The following is a 24,424-nucleotide window of genomic DNA, read 5'->3' on the forward strand; positions in this document are numbered from 1 at the left end:
TCTTCATTAGAAGCATACAAGCTTTACTAATCCCAGGGTGTGAAGGGTTAACGAAGAGGCATGGAAAGAGTTGAGTGTTGAAAGTAAATTGCTTCACCTTTACACAACACAGTTTCAGACAGGACAGGCTGCTTGGCTTTGGGTGTCTGACAACAGGTGGTTCTAGTCGACAAGACATGGAGACTTTATTGTGACAGGACAAGATCCCTGAGTGGAGGACAATGACTGCTGCCATCCAGAAGGACCACGAGAAGAACAAATCAGGGTATGTTGAGTCTAAACCGTAGCATCTCTCCATCAATAGCCAATCACAAATATTTCTTGTTTCCATGTGTCTAAGTATATACTTTGAGCAGGAATTAGGAATCGTGCTTCACTTCTCCGTGTGCAGACTGCCAGAATAGAGGTCCACAGCTATGCAAGCCAAATCGTTAACGTCCTGATAATAAAATACTGCAAATAGTGTCTCCTGAACTTCTCTCAATTAAAAAAAAACACCAACTCATTAGCCAGTCTAGCATTGTGTGCTATGTAGATGTGTCTGGACAGGCACCAGTCTGTATTTCTTAGGCAAATACCATTAGAGCTGTAAATGCTAGTCTGTAAACACAGATCCTACTAAATGATGTCAGGACCTTGCCCCATACTCAAGGAGTCTGATCAGAAATATGTAGACCAGACAGTGTCCAGCTCTCCCTATTTAATTTTCTGTTACCTCCTCAACATTCTTCAGATTGCATTAAATGTGCCCTCCTGGAGAAACTAGATTACCTGTGCAACCAAAATTGCAGATACTGTCTTATGCTACAAGTAGTGACAAGGACATTAGCAAGAAGCAAAACAAGAGAATAATATCACAGGTTTAGTCGGCTGTACCATTTTTTGGAGCAGCGTATATGAACTCATAGTGGAGTAATATAATGGAGTAAGTCAACATTCTAAATAAACACAGGTAAAACTAACCACACTCCACAGACAGGCTGCACTGTCTCATGTTACACGCAGTTTCATTATTTAATTCATCATCTCTCAAGTTATGGAAAATTTGCTCCCAGGACATAAAATTTTATTTCATAACGCGAACAGTGAATGTAACCTTTAAAGCTTGATTTACAACAAAGCTCATGTCCTGAGATGTAAAACACTGAGATGTGTTGATGTTTGTATATGCAAAGGTAACAGGGAGCCAGACCAGTATTTTGTATTCAAACAAAATGTAGGGCACTTGATGAAGAAAAAGTCATAAGTCACAGTCATTGACGTTACCACCTTCTACAGGAAGTGATGACTTCCGGCTGCTGTGTGACAGTTCATCGAAACACACCAAAGCACTCAGCTTCCCTATATCGCGCACACTAGACTCAGCAGCTCACGAGGCAGGAGTCTGATGATCTTAGATTCGCATCAATATGTCAAGTCAAAGTGAGCCCACGAACAAAGGAGACAATCTACTGCAAACACCTGAACAGGTAAAGACTAACATTTCAATATGTTGGCATGATTGTAGGCTACACAATATTTATTTAAATTTGATTCTCCTTAAGTTATTAAGTACTTATGTTACACGGTGATCGGGTAACAAGCAAACTGATGATCCCTTCAAATATTTCTGCTCTGGGTTTGAAAGATTTTCCTGGTTTGGTTTTCAGTGGCTTGTTATACTAGCAAAGCTTTTTTGCATTTTAGGGTAATTATATAAAAATTAAAAGAAAAAAAACTTAAAATGGCAGCTACAACAGTGTTGTTGCATCCGAAGTTGAGTCACTGTCTCCATATGGCTATTTCGAGATGCTGTGACTATGATTCATTGTTATTTTGGGGGAAAAAAACATCAGATCATGAAGAATTAAACATATTTTTCACAAAAGTGTTTTGCAATCATTTACTTTTGAAGGGTTTGCTACATTGGTACATAATGAAAATGCTGTACTCGTGTGCATGTGCGTTTGTTGAGGTTGGGTACGTGTGTATCTGCATAATTATTTTCAGACTATGTTTATAATGATTCCCTTTCAAGTGAATTTCCTGAATTGTTGGTTTGCTTTTGCTTCCAAGTCAGTTTCATTATCAGTGACAGAGGAAGTCTCTTGCATAGGCAGGCCTTATCAGAAACTTTAAAGAAGCACTCGCATTTCTTCAGACCAGCATTGATGTACTTTTTGCACAGGAAGAACTTGTAGCGAAGGCTGTAGTGACTCGAGATCACATTTAAATTCCTGTTAGTTTCAGTTTGATTCAACTGAAGTAGTTGTTGTTGTTTTTTGCATCCATTTAAATGTCCAACATAAGCACCTTTCACTTGTTTTTTCCAGGAGCATGGCTTACCAAGACTCAAACAGGTAAAAAACACAAACAATTGGCTTGGCTGTAATAAACTAAACCAGTGTGTGTTTGTGTGTGTGTGTGTGTGTGTGTGTGTGTGTGTGTGTGTGTGTGTTTGTGTGTGTGTGTTGGGGGGGGGGGGGGGGTTAAATTTAACTACACCAAACTAGCCAAACTGAAAGACCAGAGCCTAAAGACTGTATCACTGTTCTCAGCATGTTGACACTGTCATATTTATAGATAGTTAGATGTGTAATGGTTAGCAGGTTCATTGCTAATTACCACTCAAGGCTAAATAATGGAATGGATTTATATAGTTCCTTTCTAGTCTGACCACTGAAAGTGCTTAGACTACATTAAGTATACACTGCAACTACACAATTTAACTTTCTGTTATACATGATCACCATTTTTAGAAGTCATGTGATGCAAGATCTATTGATCAGTAAAAAGTCACTTGTTGAGTTACTATTGAGAGGTCTCTCTCGCTTTCTCGAAGCTTAGCTGCTCCTCTTGTTCCAAGAGGAAAAACAATCCCATCGCTACACTTGGTACAAAATGTACCCAAGTTAATTTACTAGTGGAGATTTCATCCTCTTGTGACAAAAACTGTCGTACAAAATTTTAAGTTAATCCCTCCGATAGCGGTCAGGAAATTTTATTACAGATCAGCTTGGTTGCACTGGCTGAGAAAAAGTCAGATATCCCCCCCCCCCCCCCCCCCCCCCCCCCCCCCCCCCCCCGAATCATTACGATAAATCCTTTGAGAATAGCCATTTCGTTCTGCTTATCCAATGCGGGAAGGGTTGGAGCATATCCCAACTCCAAGAAGGAAAAGTCAAGGAACACATAGGACAGGTTGCCAGTTTATTGCAAACTTACAAACCAGAATTGGCAAAGTGGTTTGCCTCATATCTCTCACACAGGAAACAGTGTGTGGTGTTGGATGGGGTTAAATCTCCATATTTAGACTGTGATACAGGGGTTCCTCAAGGATCTGTTCTTAGGCCCTTATTGTTCTCTCTTTTTATCAATAACTTACCTGAAGTCTGTCCAAATATATTTGCTCAAATGTATGCGGATGATGCAGTTATATATACGCAAGCAAATAGTGTCCAGCAGGTGGCAAAAGATGTTACAGCTGCTTTAGCATTAATGCATAGCTGGCTGGAGGACTCATGCCTAATGTTGAACACCTCAAAAACTGTCTGTATGTATTTTTCAAAACGCCCCTTAAACTTGAAGCAGTCAAACATATTCCTGGATGGAGTAGAGCTTGAATTAGCTCCAGAATTTAAATATCTTGGGGTCATTCTAGACCCAACATTATCCTTCAAGAGTCACATAAATAAAGTGTCCCAGGTACTTAAATTTAATAATCGAAATTTTAATCATATACGTAATAATTTAAATATGAATGTTGCAAAAACTTATTTTTACTCAATGATCATCTCTCATATGGACTATTGTTTGACGTCCTGGTCACTTGCTTGTCCAACAACACTTAAAACTGTTGAAAACATTTATAAAAGAAGTTTAAAACTACTTGACAAAAAACCGACTTCCCACCACCACTGTCATGTGTTAAAAAAACATAAATTACTGAACTTCAATAACTTAGTGAAACTTAAAAGAGTGTGTTTAATATATAAAGTCTTACACTGCCTTGCTCCACCACCACTAAAGCAGTTCATTAGGCATAAAGAAAGCTCAGACAGGACCACTCGAGCTACAATCCGAGGAGACTTGTTTATACCCCACAGGCGGACAGCATTTGGGCAGAACGTCCTCTCTGTTAAGGGTGGCTATCTGTGGAACAGTCTTCCTCAACCCATTAGAGAATGCTCGACATTCAATTTGTTTAAGGCAAAGGTTAAAAACTGGTTATGGACAAATCAAGTGTGTGATCATGTATGAGTTGTATAGTTTTAATGTTTTATTTGGGAACAGAATGGTGTGTACAGTGGGGCAAAAAAGTATTTAGTCAGCCACCGATTGTGCAAGTTCCCCCACTTAAAATGATGACAGAGGTCAGTAATTTGCACCAGAGGTACACTTCAACTGTGAGAGACAGAATGTGAAAAAAAAATCCATGAATTCACATGGTAGGATTTGTAAGAATTTATTCGTAAATCAGGGTGGAAAATAAGTATTTGGTCACCTCAAACAAGGAAAATACCTGGCTCTCACAGACCTGTAACGTCTTCTGTAAGAAGCTTTTCTGTCCCCCACTCGTTACCTGTATGAATGGCACCTGTTTGACCTCATCATCTGTATAAAAGACACCTGTCCACAGCCTCAACCAGTCAGACTCCAAACTCCGCCATGGCCAAGACCAAAGAGCTTTCGAAGGACACCAGGAAAAGAATTGTAGACCTGCACCAGACTGGGAAGAGTGAATCTACAATAGGCAAGCAGCTTGGTGTGAAAAAATCAACTGTGGGAGCAATCATCAGAAAATGGAAGACATACAAGACCACTGATAATCTCCCTCGATCTGGGGCTCCACGCAAGATCTCATCCCGTGGGGTCAAAATGATCATGAGAACGGTGAGCAAAGATCCCAGAACCACACGGGGGGACCTGGTGAATGACCTGCAGAGAGCTGGGACCAAAGTAACAAAGGTCACCATCAGTAACACACTACAACGGCAGGGAATCAAATCCCGCAGTGCCAGACGTGTTCTGCTGCTGAAGCCGGTGCATGTCCAGGCCCGTCTGAAGTTTGCCAGAGAGCACATGGATGATACAGCAGAGGATTGGGAGAATGTCATGTGGTCAGATGAAACCAAAGTAGAACTTTTTGGTATAAACTCAACTCGTCGTGTTTGGAGGAAGAAGAATACTGAGTTGCATCCCAAGAACACCATACCTACTGTGAAGCATGGGGGTGGAAACATCATGCTATGGGGCTGTTTTTCTGCCAAGGGGACAGGACGACTGATCCGTGTTAAGGACAGAATGAATGGGGCCAAGTATCGTGAGATTTTGAGCCAAAACCTCCTTCCATCAGTGAGAACTTTGAAGATGAAACGAGGCTGGGTCTTCCAACATGACAATGATCCAAAACACACCGCCCGGGCAACAAAGGAGTGGCTCCGTAAGAAGCATTTGAAAGTCCTGGAGTGGCCTAGCCAGTCTCCAGACCTCAACCCCATAGAAAATCTGTGGCGGGAGTTGAAAGTCCGTGTTGCTCGGCGACAGCCCCAAAACATCACTGCTCTTGAGAAGATCTGCATGGAGGAATGGGCCAAAATACCAGCTACTGTGTGTGCAAACCTGGTAAAGACCTATAGTAAACGTTTGACCTCTGTTATTGCCAACAAAGGTTATGTTACAAAGTATTGAGTTGTATTTTTGTTATTGACCAAATACTTATTTTCCACCCTGATTTACGAATAAATTCTTTACAAATCCTACCATGTGAATTCATGGATTTTTTTTTCACATTCTGTCTCTCACAGTTGAAGTGTACCTCTGGTGCAAATTACTGACCTCTGTCATCATTTTAAGTGGGGGAACTTGCACAATCGGTGGCTGACTAAATACTTTTTTGCCCCACTGTATGTGGAGGTTTGGTGATGGAGTTTTTATTATGAATGAATGATGAATTTTTATGAATTATTGTCTGTTTTTTTTTATGTTTAAGGACAACAGATGGAAATTAGCCTTTGGCTATAATCTGGCATGTTTACATTCATGTAATTTTTTTTTTTTACATTTATGTTCATTAACATGCACTGTCCTAAATAAATACAATTAAAATTAAAAGAGAAATTAACCCACATATGTCTGGACTGGTGGAGGAAGCTAGAGTACCCAGAGAGAACCCGTGCAGGCAACACGAAGAATATGCAGTTTTCACTTAACATCTGCAGACCTTGTGCAAGTCTGTCCTGTAGATATTGGGAGAAATTGCTAAATTACGTTATGGTGATACTAGAGAATAAATCTGTAAAAGTCATCTTTTGAGGACCATGAACATCTGTGCAGAATTTCATTTCAATCCTTCCAGTCTTTGTCAGGACAGCACCTTCAAAAGTCCTCAAAGTCATTAGCAAATGTCCTCTGTGGACAACGTCAAAATGTACAAAATCTCAGGAATTTTTATAGGGAATGGGCTCAAAGAGCTGCCAATGTGACAAGTAGATACTGGACTATTTGAATATGTTAAAGCCAGGAGGTCTCGTTATCAGAAGACTTTGAATATGTGGACAATCCTTCCCATAGTTATTGATATATTTTCTTCATAAACAGCTCACTGGCTTTGGTACAGGAAAGTCCCCTCATGAACAGGGGAACAGTTACTAGGACATATCCTCTTCGAACAATGAATGTCACAACATGGACAATCTTGTATAAGTCTGTGAATAGATGTTGGATTATTTTACTAAATAGGTTAACGTTTGACACTGTGGTGGCACAGTCGGTGTTACCCTCTGTACAATGAATGTCTGTATAAAATTTAATCTAAATATTTCCAACAGTTGTTGAGGACTGTGTTTCAGAATTCAACCTGGAGGTATTGCTAAAGAAAAAATCAAGTTGCAGACAAACCAGAACGCGTCCTATAAGAAAAGTGAATGTCAACATATGCAGAATTTTTGTGGTAATTAGTTATGTAGATACAAATGTATCTACATAAAGATACAAATGTATCTACATAACTAAAGGAAGTCTGCATACTTGTTCCAATAAATCCATTTGTATCCTATGTAGATACAAATGTATCTACATAGGATACTAAGAACTAAGGTATCTACATGAGGCTAAAAAAAAATGAAATTTGGAAGCTTTGATATGTTGATTCTAAAGTAATATAGAGTAAGTTGCATCGTATGAGGATAATGAATGGATTTTATATGTGCATAATTTCATGTCAAGTCCTTCAAGTTGAATCTATATTTTTCACTGTATAGAAATGATGACGTTTTAGAACGTAGATACAATACCTTCACAAACTTGAAACTCACTCTGATCCATTGTAATCACATATCACTGATATAGTTTTAAAATGTTCCTTTCATGTCTGCTTTTTGACGTTTTCTGTGTTTCCCTTTCCAGTTTTCACCCGTGCATACACGTAAACTGGGGTTGACAAGGAAATTGAGAGGGAGGGTAAGTCACCCTGCATGTGTTTTAAATGCTTAAATTTCAGGTTAAAATTATGCATGATTTATCAAACAGAATCATGGAAACATAGTTTTCCCGTGTGTCCTTTAGGATTTTAAAGAAGATGAAAATCCAGAAGAGAAAGCAAGGAGACACAAGGAGATGGAGGTATAATCACTTCCAGTATATGACTATGTTCAGCACATAAAATGGCATTTTCAAACAACGTTCTCAATGTGATTATGTCTGTTAAAAGCTCAAGCCTCTGTATAAGGAGCTACTGTACACCATCGCACACAAAATGGGGAAACCATCTTCAAATGAGATTTTCACAGATGACCAGCTTCGACAGTACATCCGAGAGGTAAAAACGTACACGCGTGTATAACGGCACTCATAACTTTCCAACTGCGTTGGTGTGCAACTAGATGATTGCTCAATCCATCCTATCTACCAGGCTTTCACTATGACAGAATCAGAGCACGACAGTCTGCTGGAGAAAGTACAGAGCACAGAGGTGAGAAAAGGAAGTCTGCATACTTGTTCCAATAAATGCGATGCTCAAGACCACCAAAATCTATTAATAGTAGTCATAAGAATTCTATTTTCCACTGTCTTTACTGTGGCAGAAATGATGTCATCAGTATGTTTAATGCTGCAATAAGTTGTTTTATTATCTAACCCTCTTATCCATCCAGCCCCCAGTATATTGTCTGATGGCCACTGTCAAGGAAGCCAAGGGAATTCTGGGAAAAGACATCAGTGGTGAGTTCTTGCCTTTCCCGTACAGAGAGGGGTTATCACTTTTCAGTGATGTGATGATTGAGACTCCTTTTAATGTGTTTCTTTTTTAGCCAGAGATTCTATATCGATGTCGATTTCAGCTAGGCAAGACTTGACTAGACTGCACATCATCTTACTATTTTTTGTTTGGGGTTTTTCCTTTCTTTTTTTCTTTCTTTCTTTTTTTTAACAAAGAAATAGAAATTATACTATGAAAGTTATTAATCAATCAAATTTACTGTGTGTGATCACCTAAAAAATCAAACACAGAAAGTGCCTAAAAAACACGATCATATACATTTAATGCAAAAGCAGACATAGCCTCTTTGCTGCCATCTTTCCAGTACTGTGGATTATAACTAAAAGCCCCAAAACTCATGATATAAAATGATGATTTATGTCCAAAAATGTGATTAAATACTAGCAACTTAATGCTGAAGAATTGTCGTGTTTCCATTGTCATTGTTACCTTTTTAGCATGTTAAATTAGCATTTAGCTTATAAGCTACAATTGAAGTTTCTTACATGATGATGGGGGGGATTGTTGTGTGCCAGGTTCTTGATACAACCATGCTAGAGAAAAATGTGTATGCCCTGATTGGTTAGCGGTAGCTCCTGGAGAATTCTGGTTAATTTCGTAAATAGGCTGCTATGTATATAGTATCTTTTTACTCAGTTAAGTCTCATCCAGTGGGGTTCTGCATCTTACCCAAGGAAAACTTTGGAATGTGGAAGAATCAGGGATCGGTTTGATTTGATTTATTTTGTAGACAACCCTAAACTGCCAGATGGTTATGCAGCAGTCTCCAGCCCTGTGTGACTGGGGTCTGATTCATTGTCGCCACGATTGTCACGAATCCGAAATGCCAGACTAGTTAATGTCGTATGGTTAGTGTTCCTCTGTTTGCAAATTCTGAATAGGTTAATAGTCTATAGTTTATAATGTGCATATTTTCTCAAAATGATTATCCAAAGAAAAAAAGAAAAGTGAAGATCTTGTGCCTTCCTTCTAAGAATCTTTAGTCATTCTCCTCTACCAAACGTGATTCATATTTGAATTTACTGAGTTTACATTTTTATGATTGGTTAATCTCTTTTTGGAGGTGACTTGAGTTAATCAAAAACTGTTTGTTTTGAACAGGTTTCAGTGATCCATACTGTTTGCTCACTATAATGGAGGATGAGGAGGAGAGTCGGACTCGCCAGTCCAGAGCCAAACCCCTTAAATCTGTCGTAAAGGATGCAGTATCACATGATAAAATCTACCAAACAGACATTAAAAAGCAAACTCTTAACCCCATCTGGAACCAAACGTTCATACTGTGAGTCACAATTCTTGATCATTTCTGCTGAATAGATTGAAACGCCCACATTACCTTCTACTGTTTCTCTTCCTTTCAGAGAATTTGGACGTTTTGCAGGTGCCAGCTTCCACCTTGAGATGTGGTGAGAAAAACAGAAACCTTCACTTTTTTTGTTTTAAAGTTAATTAATTATGCTTTTCCTTATCTTCTGTCAAATATATGGAGTTACAATAATTAAATTAAATGTGGTCTCAAATGATGGGCGATCAAGAGATTGTGCTACAAGTGAGCCCAAAGCTCGGGCTTGAGACTACTGTCCTCTCATGCATACAGAGCTCTGGCTGTGAGAACAGATGCCCCACCCACCTCCTGTTCCTAACTTGTTTGTGAGAGGCAGCCAATCAGAACAAAGTGTGCTTGAAGGGGGCAAGAATGACCTAAAACAGTTTATTTCACAAAGACGGTTAGCTGAAAGGATTGATAAGGATTAGCTTGAACTGCTCATCATGCAAAGCTGCTCTAGTAGGGCGCAAAAACAATAATATGGCATTTGAGATGAGCATATTAGATTCCCTATAAAATGGTCTTTTCACTGCATTCCCCTGTGCTGTGCCCTTTCCGCTACAGGGACAAAGATGAAGAGGTGTCACTCACACAGAAACTAGAGGAGTTCACAACCAGCCTAAATAATTTAAGAAGGTATTCTACTTTCTCTGCGACTTACACATAAAAAGTTGATTATGCAAAACAGCTAAGTGTTTCTACTTGTACCTGTTTAGGATGATCAAGGATGCCAAAAAAGAAAAAGGAACAGACGACTTTTTGGGAAAAGTCGTTATAAAACTGAAGGTATTAAACGATCTTATTTTTGTATCGTCTGTTTTTGCTCAGCGCTCTCTTTCTAGTCTAGTAACCATTTTCTATCCTCACACTACAGGAGCTCCACTGTACTGAAGACAACTGGTACACTCTGGAGCCCAGAACAGAGACTTACCCTAATCGTGGCCAGTGCCACCTTAACCTCAAGTTCATCCACAAAGGGGTAAAAAGATGCCCTCGTTGCAGTCTCCGTGTAGTTTTACAGAGCATAGTTTTACAGTGCGTAGTTTTACAGAGCGTAGTTTTACAGAGCGTAGTTTAACAGAGCGTAGTTTTACAGTGCGTAGTTTTACAGTGCGTAGTTTAACAGTGCGTAGTTTAACAGAGCGTAGTTTTACAGAGCGTAGTTTAACAGAGCGTAGTTTTACAGTGCGTAGTTTTACAGTGCGTAGTTTTACAGAGCGTAGTTTTACAGAGCGTCTCTGTTAGAATAAATGAAGAAATGTGAACTCATGAAACCTCTTTGATGTCTAAACTTACTCAAAAAAGAGGAAGTGGACTCAATAACAGTGAAGTTAATGACACAATAGGAGAAACTTGTGCTTCTTGCACGACAGAGAACATAGCATTTATATGTCTAACAGAAAATACTTTCTATGTGTTGTGTGACTGACAGAGAGATGGGACCCTGAGCGCTGGCCGGAGCGCTTACGTCAACTACTGTGGCATTCTGCAGCAGTTTGTCCAGGCTTACATCTCAAAGCAACAGGTTAGGCAAACATCCTCTCAGCTCTTCTCACATCCTTCATCAGTCTCTCATTTCTCTCTCCTCGTGCTGTCTTTTTCTCCTTTAAAGAAAAATAGTGCTTGCATGAAACTTCTCACAATTTGTTTCTGGATTTCTGGGTTATGCTTTCTGGAAAGACAGTGATGGTGACCTTTTTATTTATTTTATTTTATTGGATTGGATTTAGCCATTCTGTTCAGAAGAAGACAACCAATTTTACAGCTGGGATCTCCAAAAGTCGGCAACTCACAACAAAGAATATTTAGAGGAATAAAGCTTACTGTAGTACCGGAAATGTCTGTCTGTCTGTCTGCAAGCTACACATTCAAGAGTTGCTCAACCAAACTTGACACCCTTCATCTAAGTCCACTTAGAGATATCAGATATGTTGATGCCATCATGATGTTATTATCCTTTCTGATGAGCCTTTATCCACCAGCAACACCTTATAAAAGCGTTGTATCATTTTAAGTACATGACAAAAACGTCTGATTTACATCTGAAAAAAGCTGAATTACGCACATCATATCATGATGCTATCTCATTACTTGGAAACCACTTATCAGCAGGCTAAAATGACCTGTTTTTAGCATTTATGCAACTATTACGCCTTAATAAAAGCGTCATATCATTTTAATTTGACAGGATCTCATTTATATCCACAAAAGTTGAATTATGCAGGATATGTTAGGATGCCATCACATTGCCTTTACAACCACCTTTTTAGCCCTTATGCACCTGCAACACCTTATAAAAGAATCATGTCATTCATCTTTATATTTAAACAATTGCATGGACAGGTGAAACAATACTGCAGCACAGGCCTGTAGTAGTACTAAAAAATGTCTGTATTTGATTTTAGGGTGAACTCTCCCTTTAACCTTCTGATCTTGTTTTGCCTCTCTTAGAGTTCTGCCCCGTGGAAAGGGGAGTTGTGCGGCGAGGCCCAGACTCTGCTCGAACTGTACGCTACGCAGAACGACCTCTCACCTTTTCTTCAGGACCTGGCGTAAGCACCATATTTAACATGTTGTAAATTTCATATGAGAAGAAGATAAAACAAGCCCTGCGTTTGCTGAAGGGAATCATAAACTCTAAATCTATCGATCTATTGCTAAGTTTTTATCATTTATCAGCTTCCAGTGATATTGCATCAGAGGTATGATGAACATATTGTAAGTCAGTGTGATCCAAGTCAAAGAATCCCCACAAAATGTAACTGAAACCTAATTACATTCGTCATTTTGGGATTTTACCAATACACATCAGTTAAAGACAAAATTAGAAGACTGTGTGTCAAAAACAAATTCACTTTAAAAATGGTCTTTCGAGTACATTAGTGCGTCTTTTAACCTTAGCCACAAAGTTGTTACTGCTGTGCCAGCTTTCAGTTGTGCTTCTGAATAAATGTGGATGTGTGTGCCCCTGACAGGAAATGGGTGGCGTACAGTAAGTTGTACCAGAGCTTAGAAGTGGACTCGTCTGTGCTGTTACAGCAGCTCACGAGTATAGAATACCACTGGCACCAGCAGGAGCTGCCCTACCAACAGGTATAAGTGCTCAACTCACTGTCACACAGCTGCATAATTCAGAAGCAAATGTGCTTTACTGTGAGTATTTCTGAAAAGAGGTGAAGAGCTTTAACAGCGCAGGGACCTGCATACTTTCACTGCTAATTCAACCTAACTATGTCACCGACTTTTACTCGTCATCTTGCTTTGATGATGATTTTTCTGTCCTGTGATAGTCATTAATAAAAAAGCTAAAAGAAGCCAGGAGCTGACTTTTAATGCCAGAAGTGTTGAGGAAGGTGTTGCACTCTGTTATCAGAAACAGGAACTTGGGGACTCTCTTCACGGCTTCCTACAGTACGGCCTGTGTCTGGTGGCCAAATACAGAGACATCTTCCCTCCAACACCCAGCGCTACTCCGAAACTACACAGACTGCTCAGGTACACGTGGTTATAAGTGTTTACAGACTCGACGGCAGAGCTGCTGTAGCTGAGGACTGTGATTATGAAGTACTTGTGCTTTTTTTAGGATATTAGTCCAGATCTGTAAGACAAAGGCTTTTCAGAAATTAAATCCAGCTCAGTTTGACCTGCATGATGAGGTCAGCGATGCCATGCAGGTCAGTCATCATACTTGTGAGATTATTGCCATCTTAATGTTTAGTAAATCATATAACTGTAAGTACTCATCACATTACTTTTATATCAGAAAGGTACAGAGGACTGGTTCGTGATCAAAAAGGGTTTGCATCAGCCGATGACTAAGGTAAAGTCAAGCACGTCATGAAGATCTTAGCTGGCATCTGCATTTTATTGCACTACACTTACTATTTTTGCACTATGCTGTCACACAGGACCGCTCAGAGATTGGGAGCGCCCTCTCTAGGTTGATTGGGGAGGTGCAGGAAGACATAAAACACAACAAAGACGTTTGGAACAGAGTATTTGTGAGGTAAGAAGGCAATTAAATGTTATTTTTTTACTTGGCTTACAGTAGCTTGAAATGAATGAAAACCTTCCCTGTTCTCATGATGTTTTTATCACAACAGTGCTGTGCAAGTTGACGTGTTCACTGTCACCTATAAGAGGTTTGACTCCCTGGTAAGTAGAAATGGAACAGTCCCTTCAAGCCCCGTCACCCTTCTTCTTAATGAATCTGGTCTTTTCTCGCCACATTGTTCTCTCCTTTCCTCCACAGATTGCAAAAGAATTGAGGGAAACCTTGTCGTTAATGGAGGATCAGATGGAGCAGAAACTAGCCAACAGCCTGTTCCCAGTTTATCTGAGCTTGCAGGCCATCTACAAAGACAAAGCTTTCTTACAGAAAAGGTCAGATATCATCACACTCAGTGATCTATCTTATATGGCAGCCCTTCACTTGTCCCATCGCTCCAAATGTACCACCCTGTTTCTAAAACAGCTGCTGGAAAACCTCACGATTAATCATATAAACTGTTTCCTTATCAAAAACCGTAAAGATTTTGTCAATTACATTGTGTTGGATACAAATTATTCCAATCACTGTCTTTTAATTGCATTAACATTACACACGTGGGCCCAAATTTGCACAGAAACAAGGTTTTATTCATGTTTTTTAAAGTGGTGCTGACACTTCAGTTAAGCATTCAATCCATTTTTTTATCTATTTATTTTTTTGTTTGTTCAGCTGAAGTTTAAATTCCTTCTGTCAGTACTTTGGAGTTTAATGCAAGTAATGTAATAGAAGCTCAAGAGCTTGTTTGCCTTATCAGGGGATTGCTAGAGCTGACAAACTTTCACGAGGGTTTCCGAGAGGCTCTGCCTTACTGGCTGAACCAGGCATTCAGCACCACTCAGGACAGGGTGGAGAGGGCTGTCCAGGTGGACCAGGTAAATGACAGAAGACTCTTATTGTAATGTAAATTTCTTCCACAAAGAAAAATGTCAATATATATTTTTAAACCCTTTCTTCTTCTCAGCTCCAACCACTGCAAACTGGTGTTGTACCAATAAAACACAGCTCCTCCGCGGTGGACCTGGTGGCGTGCATCCAGCCCATCTGCCAGCTGTGGGACCAGCTGTCCTGGCCTGACCCCGAGGAGGCTTTCATGCTCATGGTCAAAATCACCGAGGTGCATATATCAGATTATAAACTGGCTACATTACGTGATTGTTGGAAAGATTGTTGGTTGTATATCCCGGCTTTCTGTTTGTTTTCAGGATGTTTGTAAGATTGTGGTGAACTATTGTAAAATCCTAAAGGAGAGAGTCAGGGTGCTGTCTAAGAACTCTGACCACGGCTCTGCTATTAACATGGTAAGAAGAAGAAAACAACAAAAATAATCTTTAGGAACAAATGAATGCTACAACCAGATTGTCCTCCTCCTCTCTGTGCAGTTGTGCGTGGTTGTGAATGACCTGGAGCATTTGCGGACTGTGTTGACCCGACTTCCCACGCAGCTGAACTGGGCGGGGCTTCGAGACAGGACTCACGATGTGATAGGAGAAAGCCAGTTCAAAAACACGCTGCCCTCACAGCTCCAGCAGGCCCAGAGCATCTTGGGCCGAGAGATCCGATCAGCTTTAGACACTCTTGGGAAGAAGGTATCGAAGACTAGAATGGAAAACTGGACAGTTTTTTAAAAAACGTTATATTTCACACATTTAAAATGAAATATCTCTTCAGTTAAACACAGACATTGAAACACACGTCAGAAACATGTCGACCAGACGGAGGATTCCTTCCAAATCCACAGAGGATGTGAGTCATGCCTGCTCTCTTCCAGTCTTTTGTCCAGTTTCCTCACCTCATCCCCAGTTGGTCACAGCAGACGGCTGCTCCTCCTCTGCCTAAGGTTTCTTCCTGTTAAAAGGGAGTTTTTCCTTCCCACAGTCACCAAATGCTTGCTGATAGTGGGTCTGATTGTTTGGCTTTTCTCTTTAACTCACAACATAAATCACCTCGAGGGGGACTGAATTGAATCGAATGTATTTGAACTGAATTTCTGTGTTTGCCTAACATTTAGCCTCTTTTCTGTTCTTAGGCTGCAGCCCCTCTTATGCGCTACATAGAGCAGGAGCTGCAGTACATGAATGAAAACTTAGTTCAAGAGAACTTCAACAGGTACTGAGCCTAATGTCTGATAGCTCTGCTTGTGTTGTGTATTTTCCAGTAGTTTGTTTTCAGCGTCTCAAGAAACTTTTCTAAAGAGTGTCAACTTATTTTATCTTCTATATCCAGTCTCCTGACTCCTCTGTGGAATAACTCAGTGAAAATCATCCACCAGGTGGCTAATCAGCATCAACAGCAAGAGGGGCTAATGGTGTTCTCCCAGAGGTTGCTATATACACTGCAGGTTGGTCCACAGCCACAGAAAACTGTCTGGTAAAGTGTCGCTGTCTTGTTATTTCTTTAAGTACTCTTCAGGAAAAGTTCTCCAATCTTCTTAAAGGACATTCCAAGCTCCTCTTTGAATGTTGGCTCCGTTCTTCTGTGATGTTGAGACCGTTATATCTCTCATGACCTCCTCTGTACATACTGATGAGAATTTATACCAAAAATATCGAATATCGATCCATCACTCAATAAGGCCTGTTGTCACTGATTTTCAGGAAGGTTCTTCTGTAGTTTGCCATACCTCAGCATTTTTTCCCCCTTTCCCCTCCTTGAATATGGCATCTTAGCAGCTACCCTTCCACTAAGAGCATTTCTCAGGAGGTTTTGGTGGAGTGTATATTAACCAAGGCCTTCTAAAAGGATCTCTCAGCTCCTGTAAGACCTTTGCTGGATTTTGTCCTCTTTCTTAAGGACGTGGCTTTGAGATACTGTTCATCTGCTATTCTTTATCATCCTTTTTGACTTAAATGGGGACCACTATTTACCAAATGAACATCATGTTGTTTCGGTTAGACTTTAAATTAGTAATTGAAACTCATCAGTAAGGTTACTGCAGTGTACCCAGGTTACAGATCAATGAAGCAGACGAGCTGTGACTGCTGGTCATTGGAACGACCATTTTGAGCGGACGTCATCAAAATTTAAAAAAACGTAAAAATCGTAATAATTTATTTTTGCATTTCTTGAAAATGTCAGTGCCTTGAGCAGTGCTTCCACGCTGAGGGAAACGGACTTCCTCTGAATAAACTTCACTCTGATGAGTACAAGGTGAGTCTCTGCAGAAGAAGAAACTATTCATTTCACCGAAGAGTGTAAAACGATTTGACTTTATTATTTCACTCTTGTGTCTGTCGAGGCCCTCAAAAGCCACCTCACTCACCACTCCCTGAATAGCCAGCAGCTTGTGGAAAAGTACCTTGAAGGGAAAGTGTTTGAGCAGGTGAGTTTTGCAATAAACACTTATCACACAAATTCCTTTTGCGGCTCTTTTAGACTGTCACTGTCTCTGCTGATTTACAGAAAACATACAGTGGGGAGAAATACGGCGCTGTCACCCTCCTAGCATCCTACAGAAGATCAGAGCAAAGACTCAGAATTGACGTGCTGAACGCAGTCAACCTCCTACCAATGGATTCTAATGGTGAGAACAGTTACAAACACATCCTGTTGATACAAACAGGCGCTCTAGATCCATGATAAGTATACAGTGACGTGTGCATTGACGGCAGGTCTCAGTGATCCATTCGTGCATCTGTGTCTGGAGCCTTACCACATCTTTCCCGAGGTAGAACCTCGCTGCACTCAGATCAAAAACTGCGATCTCAATCCCCTTTTTGACGAGACATTTGAATTGTAAGTAGTTCACTCTCATACGTGAGCCTGTGCGGCTGTCTTCTTTCTACGTGTTTCATCTCATGTATCGCCTCCTCTGTCGTAGTCTGGTTTCACTGGAACAGTGTCAGGCCCACAGCGCTTGCCTGTTGATCACAGTCCTGGACCACGACACCTTGAGGTCAGACGACTTTGAAGGAGAGGCCTTTCTGTCCCTCAGATCAATACCGGGAGTCGCTAAAGAATCCAAAGGAGATGGACTCAGCTTACAGCCAAATAACGTTCCTGCTCAAATCCGCCTGCCTCTGATGCATCCTAAACCTAACGGTACGTCAGTATATGTACAGTTAAAGTTACATCACAACAACAGATGCCTCAAGGCGCTTCATATTGTAAGTACTTGCCTATGCTAGAAGGTTTGGCATAGGCAGTCTCAAAAGCATGAACATGCCGTAGAACAGCCGTCCCCAGCCTTTTTTGCGCCTTTACGGCCTTTGAGGTGTCGCAGATAAATACAACAAAATAAAACCAGAACTGGTACCAAAAAAAGAAGATTTGTTTCCTAACACGCGGGAAAAGACCAAGGGAAACCTAACAATAAAAACAATTAAAAAATAACGGTAAAAACCGATTAAAAACCCGGAAAACCGTAAATTTGACACTCTCGCGGCCCGGTACCAAACGACTCACGGACCTGGGGGCCGCTGCCATAGAAGGTCTTTAACCTATCTGCCCATTCATGGAAGGAGGAACAGGATGAGCACTGCCAGAGCTACAAAAAGATCTCCAGCAGGCCACTGGTGTGAATGTTGATGACAAACAGACTTATTGAGGTTGGCATGAAGTCACCACTGGCTTTTCATAGATGAGAGCAGGTTAACCCTGAGCACATGTGACGTCCGGAGATGTCGTGGACAATGTCTAACATTGTTAAAGGTGGTGTTTGGTGGCGAGTCAGTGATGGTTTGGGATGGCATATCTGTGGGTAGATACATAGACAAAGCAACAGCAACCTGCCTGCCATTAGGTATCAGGATGAAATCCTTGGCTCCATTGTTAGACCCTACGCTGGTGCAGTAGGTCCTACGTTCCTCTTTGTGCACGGCTTCATAAGATAAGAGCATGCAGGCAGCTCCTCAAGGATGAAGAAATTAATTGCACTGATTGGCCCGCACACTTGCCTGATCTAAGTCCAACACAGCACCCCTGGGACGTTATGCCGCCAGGTTGCGCCTCAAACTGTCGAGGAGCTCATTGATGCCCCGGTCCAGATCTGGGAGGAGATCCCTCAGGACACCATCTGTCAGCTCATTAGGAGCATGCCCTAACTTCCGAGTATCATTTTAACTTGCTGCAATGAAATTTATACTAGCCTGCTAAATCACTGTTTCACTTTGAAATCAGCCCTCTGTAGGTTTATAAGTTTCTTTACATTCTCACAATGTGGCATCCCTTTCCTCCCTAACCCATTAACCATATCACTATAGATATCACCATCACTTTTTTTCCATTGAGATCTGATGTGTTTTTAAAGTGTTCCTTAAATTGTAAATCATCAGTGGCACTCATGCCTAACCCATGTTTGTGTGCATTTCTGTAGACAACAACATCCTGTGGTTACTGGAGTCCAGGAAAGGAGACCGGGAGGCGCAGGCTTTTGCAAAGAAGCGAAGACAGAGAGAGAAACAGTCACAGGAGGCCATTCAGTCATAATGAACACACAGAAACAAGCTGTTCCTCCAAAAATATACAATTTGTTTTAATGATCTGTACCAAAAACAATGAAAAAAATCCACTCAGAAGGAAACACTGGTGTTGCATGAGTTGTGTGTGGACCTTATGCTGAGCATGAGTTTACTGAAGACCATCACAGTGATCATGAACACTTTGAGCCTCACACAGCTTTACATACCTGTATGCTTCCTGATGCTTTGTCTAATCAGTGCAAGAGATAAGTATGACATCGCTTAACTATGTGTGTGTATGCGTGTGTATGCATGTGTGTGTGTGTGTGTGTGTGTATATATATTATATTATATAAGACTACATTTGACGCTGAAATGTCAAAGATTACTACAAATGCTAAAATATTGGCAGATAAACCTGTTGCGCGTTGATTTAAACACAGCAATGGGGCCGGTTTTAATAAAAATACTTATGTCTGAGTTAACATGAAAAAGTAAAAATTAAAAATATGTCTTTTCAAAGAGTACACAAGTTGACTATGTTTGCCTCGATTGTGTTAACATGCTTACTCTTCCAGTTTATGTAGAAGAATATTAGACCTGAGTGCTTTAAACAGAGGCCATCTGTTGTAAATTCAAACAAATATTCCTACTATTGTTTTTATATTTCTGTTAACAATGACCAGTAAATAATTTTAGCTAAAGACAGGGAGAAAAGAAATGCAGCAAAATCTAGAAATGTGATATCAGTAGACTGGGATATCCTCTTTTTGACTGTAACAATATAGACTCATTGCTAGATGAAACTAACTATGCCCTTTAAGTGTTTTCATTCAGACCTCTTGATTTTTGTTAGGATGGCTCAAAAATATTAAACAATAAATAAAAAAATAAAGTCAAATAAACTGCTGACCTGTTGCACATGGATGGAAAACACTCTGTTTAGAGTAAAAAAAACAACTATTTGTGTAAATGTGTCATAGCTAGGGTTACACAAGAAATGACAGCAGGTCTTAAAGTGATTTTCACAACTCATGGGCAGGTGGAAAGAACAGTGTTGCTGGTCAAAAGCATCATCTAGTTAAAAAAAGAAAAGAAATTGTTCCACTGGTAACACTGGAAACATCATTCAAAGTTCCACATTAAGAGCTTTTACTTAGTGACTACAGCTCACCAAGCTGGCAATTTGTGAGTAAATCTCATCTTAGACGTACACAACTAGGTCAGTGCTTGATTTGTTACCAAATAACAAAACGACCTCTGGGTAATTCTGAACTGTTGACACAATTCGAGGCTGGTGTCTGTGGAATCAGGACTGACTGGTCTGGAATCTGTGGTGGTCCCACTGAATTGTGAGGTCAAGAGAGCTGCTGTTCCAGGCTCTGTTCAGGGCACAGTGGGCAATCTGTAGAGGTGGAGCAGCCCTCACACTGTAGTCCATGGCCACAGGGCAGCGACACCGAGCCCTGCTCTCCACACGTCACGCAGCACTGTCTCTGTTTCCTGTACACCACCTTGATAAACACAAGAGGGAAATGTTAACACCTCTTAAACTGGACAAATACATACATGGTTATGTTCAACACTGTTAGTGAATCATCAGGTTACTGGGTGTTTGTCAGTATTAGTCATTCATACATGTAAGTTACTGTCACACGTGTATGCCATTGCAGTACCTTACAGATATGTCGTTTGTCTTGTTGTAGTAAAATGCCTTTTATCTATATTAATTTGTATCAGTATGAATAAAGTTAAAGACAATCTATCATTCTTTCCTTTATTTTCTGCCATATATGGATAGTTACAATAGTGGAAACTCAGGTAAAGGTTCAAATAATGAAGCCAGCACATATAAAACAAATTCTATAAACAAAAGCTCATGTTTAAAACCTAAATCTCTGTATCAGACACTTATTTTTTGCTCTTGGCTCTGGAGGATGTCACACAGAGACAAGATCTCTCTAACATGGTCATGTCCAGAATTGTTTCTGAGGAGCAGCCAATCAGAAAAAAGTGGGCTTAAAGGGAAGTAAATCGAGGTTGAATATAAAGATAAGATGAGCCTTACTTTCAATTATGATCATACAGTTTACTCTCACAGAGCCTAAAAATACAGAGCTGAAAGTTAGTATAACAGACCAAAAACTTTTTTTTTGTCTAATTCTGAACTTGTGGGATTTGGTTTCTCCGTTGCCATACAGGACACCGGCCTGTGACGGGAACATCAGGGCATGCTCCAATCTGTTTAAGAGAGCTCTGACTTTCCAGAGGGCTTTATCCCCCCCCCCTCCCCCCTTACAAGTGAGATCAACATACTTACTTTGCCTAATCTTGAAGAATCTGTCTCAACTTATTGAATTGGCCATAACTAGGAATGAGTCAATTCAGATCTTAGGTTATTTACGTCACCACAGGCACACCCTATTGCTGAAAGTATTCACTCACTCATTCAAATAACTGAATTCAGGTGTTAAAATCCCTTTCATGGCCACAGGTGTATAAAATCAAGCACCTGGGCATGCAGACGGCTTCTATAAACATTTGTGAATGAATCAATTCAGAAGCAGCTCAGCCACAAAGTAGCAGAAAATCACACATACAATCACAGAGCGGGGTCAGCTGAGGTGCATAGTGCACATTGGTGTAAAGCACCTCAGCATCCACCACTGGACTCTAGAAGAGTGAGGGCGTGCTCTCTGGAGTGATTAATCGTTCTTCTCCATCTGGTAATCTAATGGGTGAGTATACAAGGAGAACAGTGCTCGTCTGACTGCGCTGTGCCAAGTGTAAAGTTTGGTGGAGGGGGGATTATGGGTAATGTTTCAGGTGTTGGACTGTGAAAGGAACTCTTAAAGCTGAGTATACCAAGACTTTCATGGTCCTAACTTTGTGGGAACAGTTTGGGAATGGCCTCTTCCTGTTCCAACATGACTGCTCCAGTTCATAAAACAAAGCCCCCAAAGACATGGATGAGAGAGTTTGGTGTGGAAGAACTAGACTAGTCCTGACCTCAACCTTTGACCTTTGGGATTAATTATACTGGAGACTGGAGCTGCAAAGAGTGGGACAACATCATGAGATGTCATTCAAGTTTTGGCGATATAACATATGGTGAAGAATGTTTGAGTTCCAGAACGTTTTTGATGCTACCTTCAAAAAAATGAACATTTCCTTCTTGTTTGTGTGACTTTTTTTTCTAAAACCCGGTTGCTCGTTTTCTGGTTGTGGGTGGCACTGTCCTGTTTTCATGTTTCATGCTAAAAAACAATTTCAACACAATTTCAGAATTATATTAACGCTGCTTTCCTCATGTAGCCAAGATTTCTAATTAAAGTCTAAGTGTGTGGTGGAAGTTTTGATAGAAAATTAGGTTAATAAAAAACACGAGATCACTAATTAAACTACTCCACTTCTGTTGCTAAGAAGACAAACTGGAGGAATGTGGTGTGACTGTAACTCTCACTGTGCTTCGTACCATTTCAGATACTGAACAATGACCCTTCATCTACCATATTTGTTCCATCTTTGAGATAGGCTGGCCAGCTTGGTGTGTTAGCCTTCTTACATGTGCTATCAGATATGAAATATCACATAACTGGGACATTTTACTTTTTTCTTTTAAGCCAGTATCAGTATCAAAACATTGATACTAATTTTTTTGACTGGTAAGAAATTTCTGAGGATTTCTGAGTAAGCTACTACCTACTTACTTAATTAACTAAACATCTAAACTCCTTAATGTTCTATGGAAACATGTGGCCAAAAAGTGTTGGTTAGCTAGAACACTACAGTGGATGCTATTCGACTTCGAGCAGCGTGAGGCTAACAGGTCGTGGAGGTTGTGGCTATTACCTGTTCCACAGCATGTAAGCAGGTACAAAGCTGAGCCTGTAAACTGAGGACCGACTCCAACGGCAGCCGGTGTAGTAGCTGGAGTTGGTGCAGTGACAGATGAGGATTATCTCCGCTCCTTAAGCTCTCCAGCGCCTCCTGCAGGAGAGTAGCTTGTCTCTGCGCCTCCTCCTCAGCCTGCCTGGCTCTTTCTGCTTCCATGGCTAACCGCGTTGCATGGGCACGTGACTCCTCTGCATCCGCTTTCAGCGCTGCAAACGACTGCGAGAGAAAGCAGGCGGAACAAATGACGTGCGGTCCAAATTGGGGTTCGTTTCTTCCATTTCTGCAGGTCACGGCACACAAACTGCTGTTTCAGGGACACGCTCGCATTTGCATGCCCCACTACCTACCTACCTGAGCTGTGTGTCTCCAGCTGTGACCCCACTGCTTCAGTGTCCTGTGAGCTTCCTCCAGCTCCTGTTTGAGCCTGGAGGTCTCTGCACAGGGAGCAGAGGGCAGTAGGGTAGGAGGTGTACCAGGAGACCCCTGGCCTGATGGGAAGTGCTCCCAGATATTAGTACTCATACCATTCAAACCTACAAAGAAACAAATAAATATAAGCAAAATCATGTTCTGTATGAGACTATTTGATCATTTAAACAAAAATCTACAGACCTAAAGAGCTATGAGATGGTCCCAGGAAGCTGCTCTCTGATTGGCCAGGTTGGGACAGATGAGTAGAGAAGAATGGTGAAGCATGCGGCCTGACTGGGGGAGAAGGTGAAGGTGAGCTAAAAGCAGCGGAGCTGCTAAAAGAGCCTGGGATGTTCACTGGGGCAGAACTCTGAAGCTGGCTACCTCCTGTGAAGGCCAAGAAGAAATGATTTTTACATACATGTGCATATGTTTGATGTCAGACAGATATTCGCATGTCGATGATTCTGCGTGTGTTCATGCTTTCAAATACCGAGCATGACTCCCACACTGGGCAGAGCAGAGCTGCTCTCCAAGCTTCTCTCCAACGCCGACACACCAAAGTCATTCAGGTCGAGATCGTCCAGGGCTGATTCTGTAACACATAAAACACCACAACTTACATATCTACTGTCACAACTGCGAGATATGTGGATTTTCTTTTACTTACCAACAACTGATTCCACCGTTTCACTAGTCGGGTAAAAGGGCAAGGCATTAGCATTCATTCCAGAGGATATGCTGGATCCTGGGGGTCCAAGAGGAGCAGGGCTAGGCGGTGTGGCTGCCAGACTAGAGGGGATACTGGAGGACAGACTCAAAGGGCTGCCAACTGGCAAAAACACCTGAAGGTCCTTATGAAGAAAAAGTAAAAAAAAAAAAAAAAAGGTTTTGTTACTTTAACAAATAAATAAGCAAAAAAATACATTTCAAAATGTTTGATCGTATTAGAAAACAAGAAAACCTGTTTGTTCTGAGTTGATGCTAGTTCTCTGTGCCGCTGCTCTAGAGCAAAACCCCTTTGCTTGGCCTGAAAAATAGTGACCTTAAATAAGCAGGACAAATATTCTGCAGTAATGTCGTCA

At 40.8% G+C, this 24,424-nt stretch overlaps 2 protein-coding genes across 2 annotated transcripts in view; one reads left to right on the top strand and one right to left on the bottom strand.

The window, feature by feature from the left end:
• Positions 1 to 20,126, top strand: unc13d (unc-13 homolog D (C. elegans)). Its single transcript, XM_085169540.1, has 35 exons — positions 1 to 265; positions 1,279 to 1,469; positions 2,313 to 2,339; positions 7,387 to 7,440; positions 7,546 to 7,602; positions 7,691 to 7,798; positions 7,892 to 7,951; positions 8,133 to 8,199; positions 9,359 to 9,539; positions 9,619 to 9,663; positions 10,149 to 10,220; positions 10,301 to 10,370; positions 10,459 to 10,563; positions 11,017 to 11,109; positions 12,036 to 12,136; positions 12,560 to 12,677; positions 12,958 to 13,079; positions 13,168 to 13,258; positions 13,348 to 13,404; positions 13,493 to 13,590; positions 13,688 to 13,739; positions 13,837 to 13,967; positions 14,390 to 14,507; positions 14,597 to 14,749; positions 14,838 to 14,933; positions 15,015 to 15,221; positions 15,304 to 15,378; positions 15,662 to 15,741; positions 15,859 to 15,973; positions 16,711 to 16,782; positions 16,871 to 16,954; positions 17,035 to 17,155; positions 17,244 to 17,367; positions 17,453 to 17,673; positions 18,947 to 20,126. The coding sequence occupies exons 2-35, from the start codon at positions 1,410 to 1,412 to the stop codon at positions 19,057 to 19,059; spliced, it is 3,348 nt and encodes a 1,115-aa protein (XP_085025666.1). The 5' UTR covers positions 1 to 265; positions 1,279 to 1,409; the 3' UTR covers positions 19,060 to 20,126.
• unk (unk zinc finger) overlaps positions 19,081 to 24,424 on the bottom strand; it is a 10,556-nt gene continuing 5,212 nt past the window's right edge. Inside the window, exons 9-15 of the mRNA XM_085169541.1 lie at positions 24,304 to 24,369; positions 24,010 to 24,193; positions 23,833 to 23,934; positions 23,541 to 23,726; positions 23,280 to 23,461; positions 22,884 to 23,144; positions 19,081 to 20,545 (exon numbers count right to left, since the gene is read on the bottom strand). Coding sequence (XP_085025667.1) covers positions 20,390 to 20,545; positions 22,884 to 23,144; positions 23,280 to 23,461; positions 23,541 to 23,726; positions 23,833 to 23,934; positions 24,010 to 24,193; positions 24,304 to 24,369 — 1,137 coding nt within the window. The 3' untranslated portion in view covers positions 19,081 to 20,389. The remainder of the gene's footprint in view (positions 20,546 to 22,883; positions 23,145 to 23,279; positions 23,462 to 23,540; positions 23,727 to 23,832; positions 23,935 to 24,009; positions 24,194 to 24,303; positions 24,370 to 24,424) is intronic.

The sequence above is a fragment of the Neolamprologus multifasciatus genome, chromosome 8, assembly GCF_963576455.1.
Source record: "Neolamprologus multifasciatus chromosome 8, fNeoMul1.2, whole genome shotgun sequence".
Lineage (NCBI taxonomy): Eukaryota > Metazoa > Chordata > Actinopteri > Cichliformes > Cichlidae > Neolamprologus > Neolamprologus multifasciatus.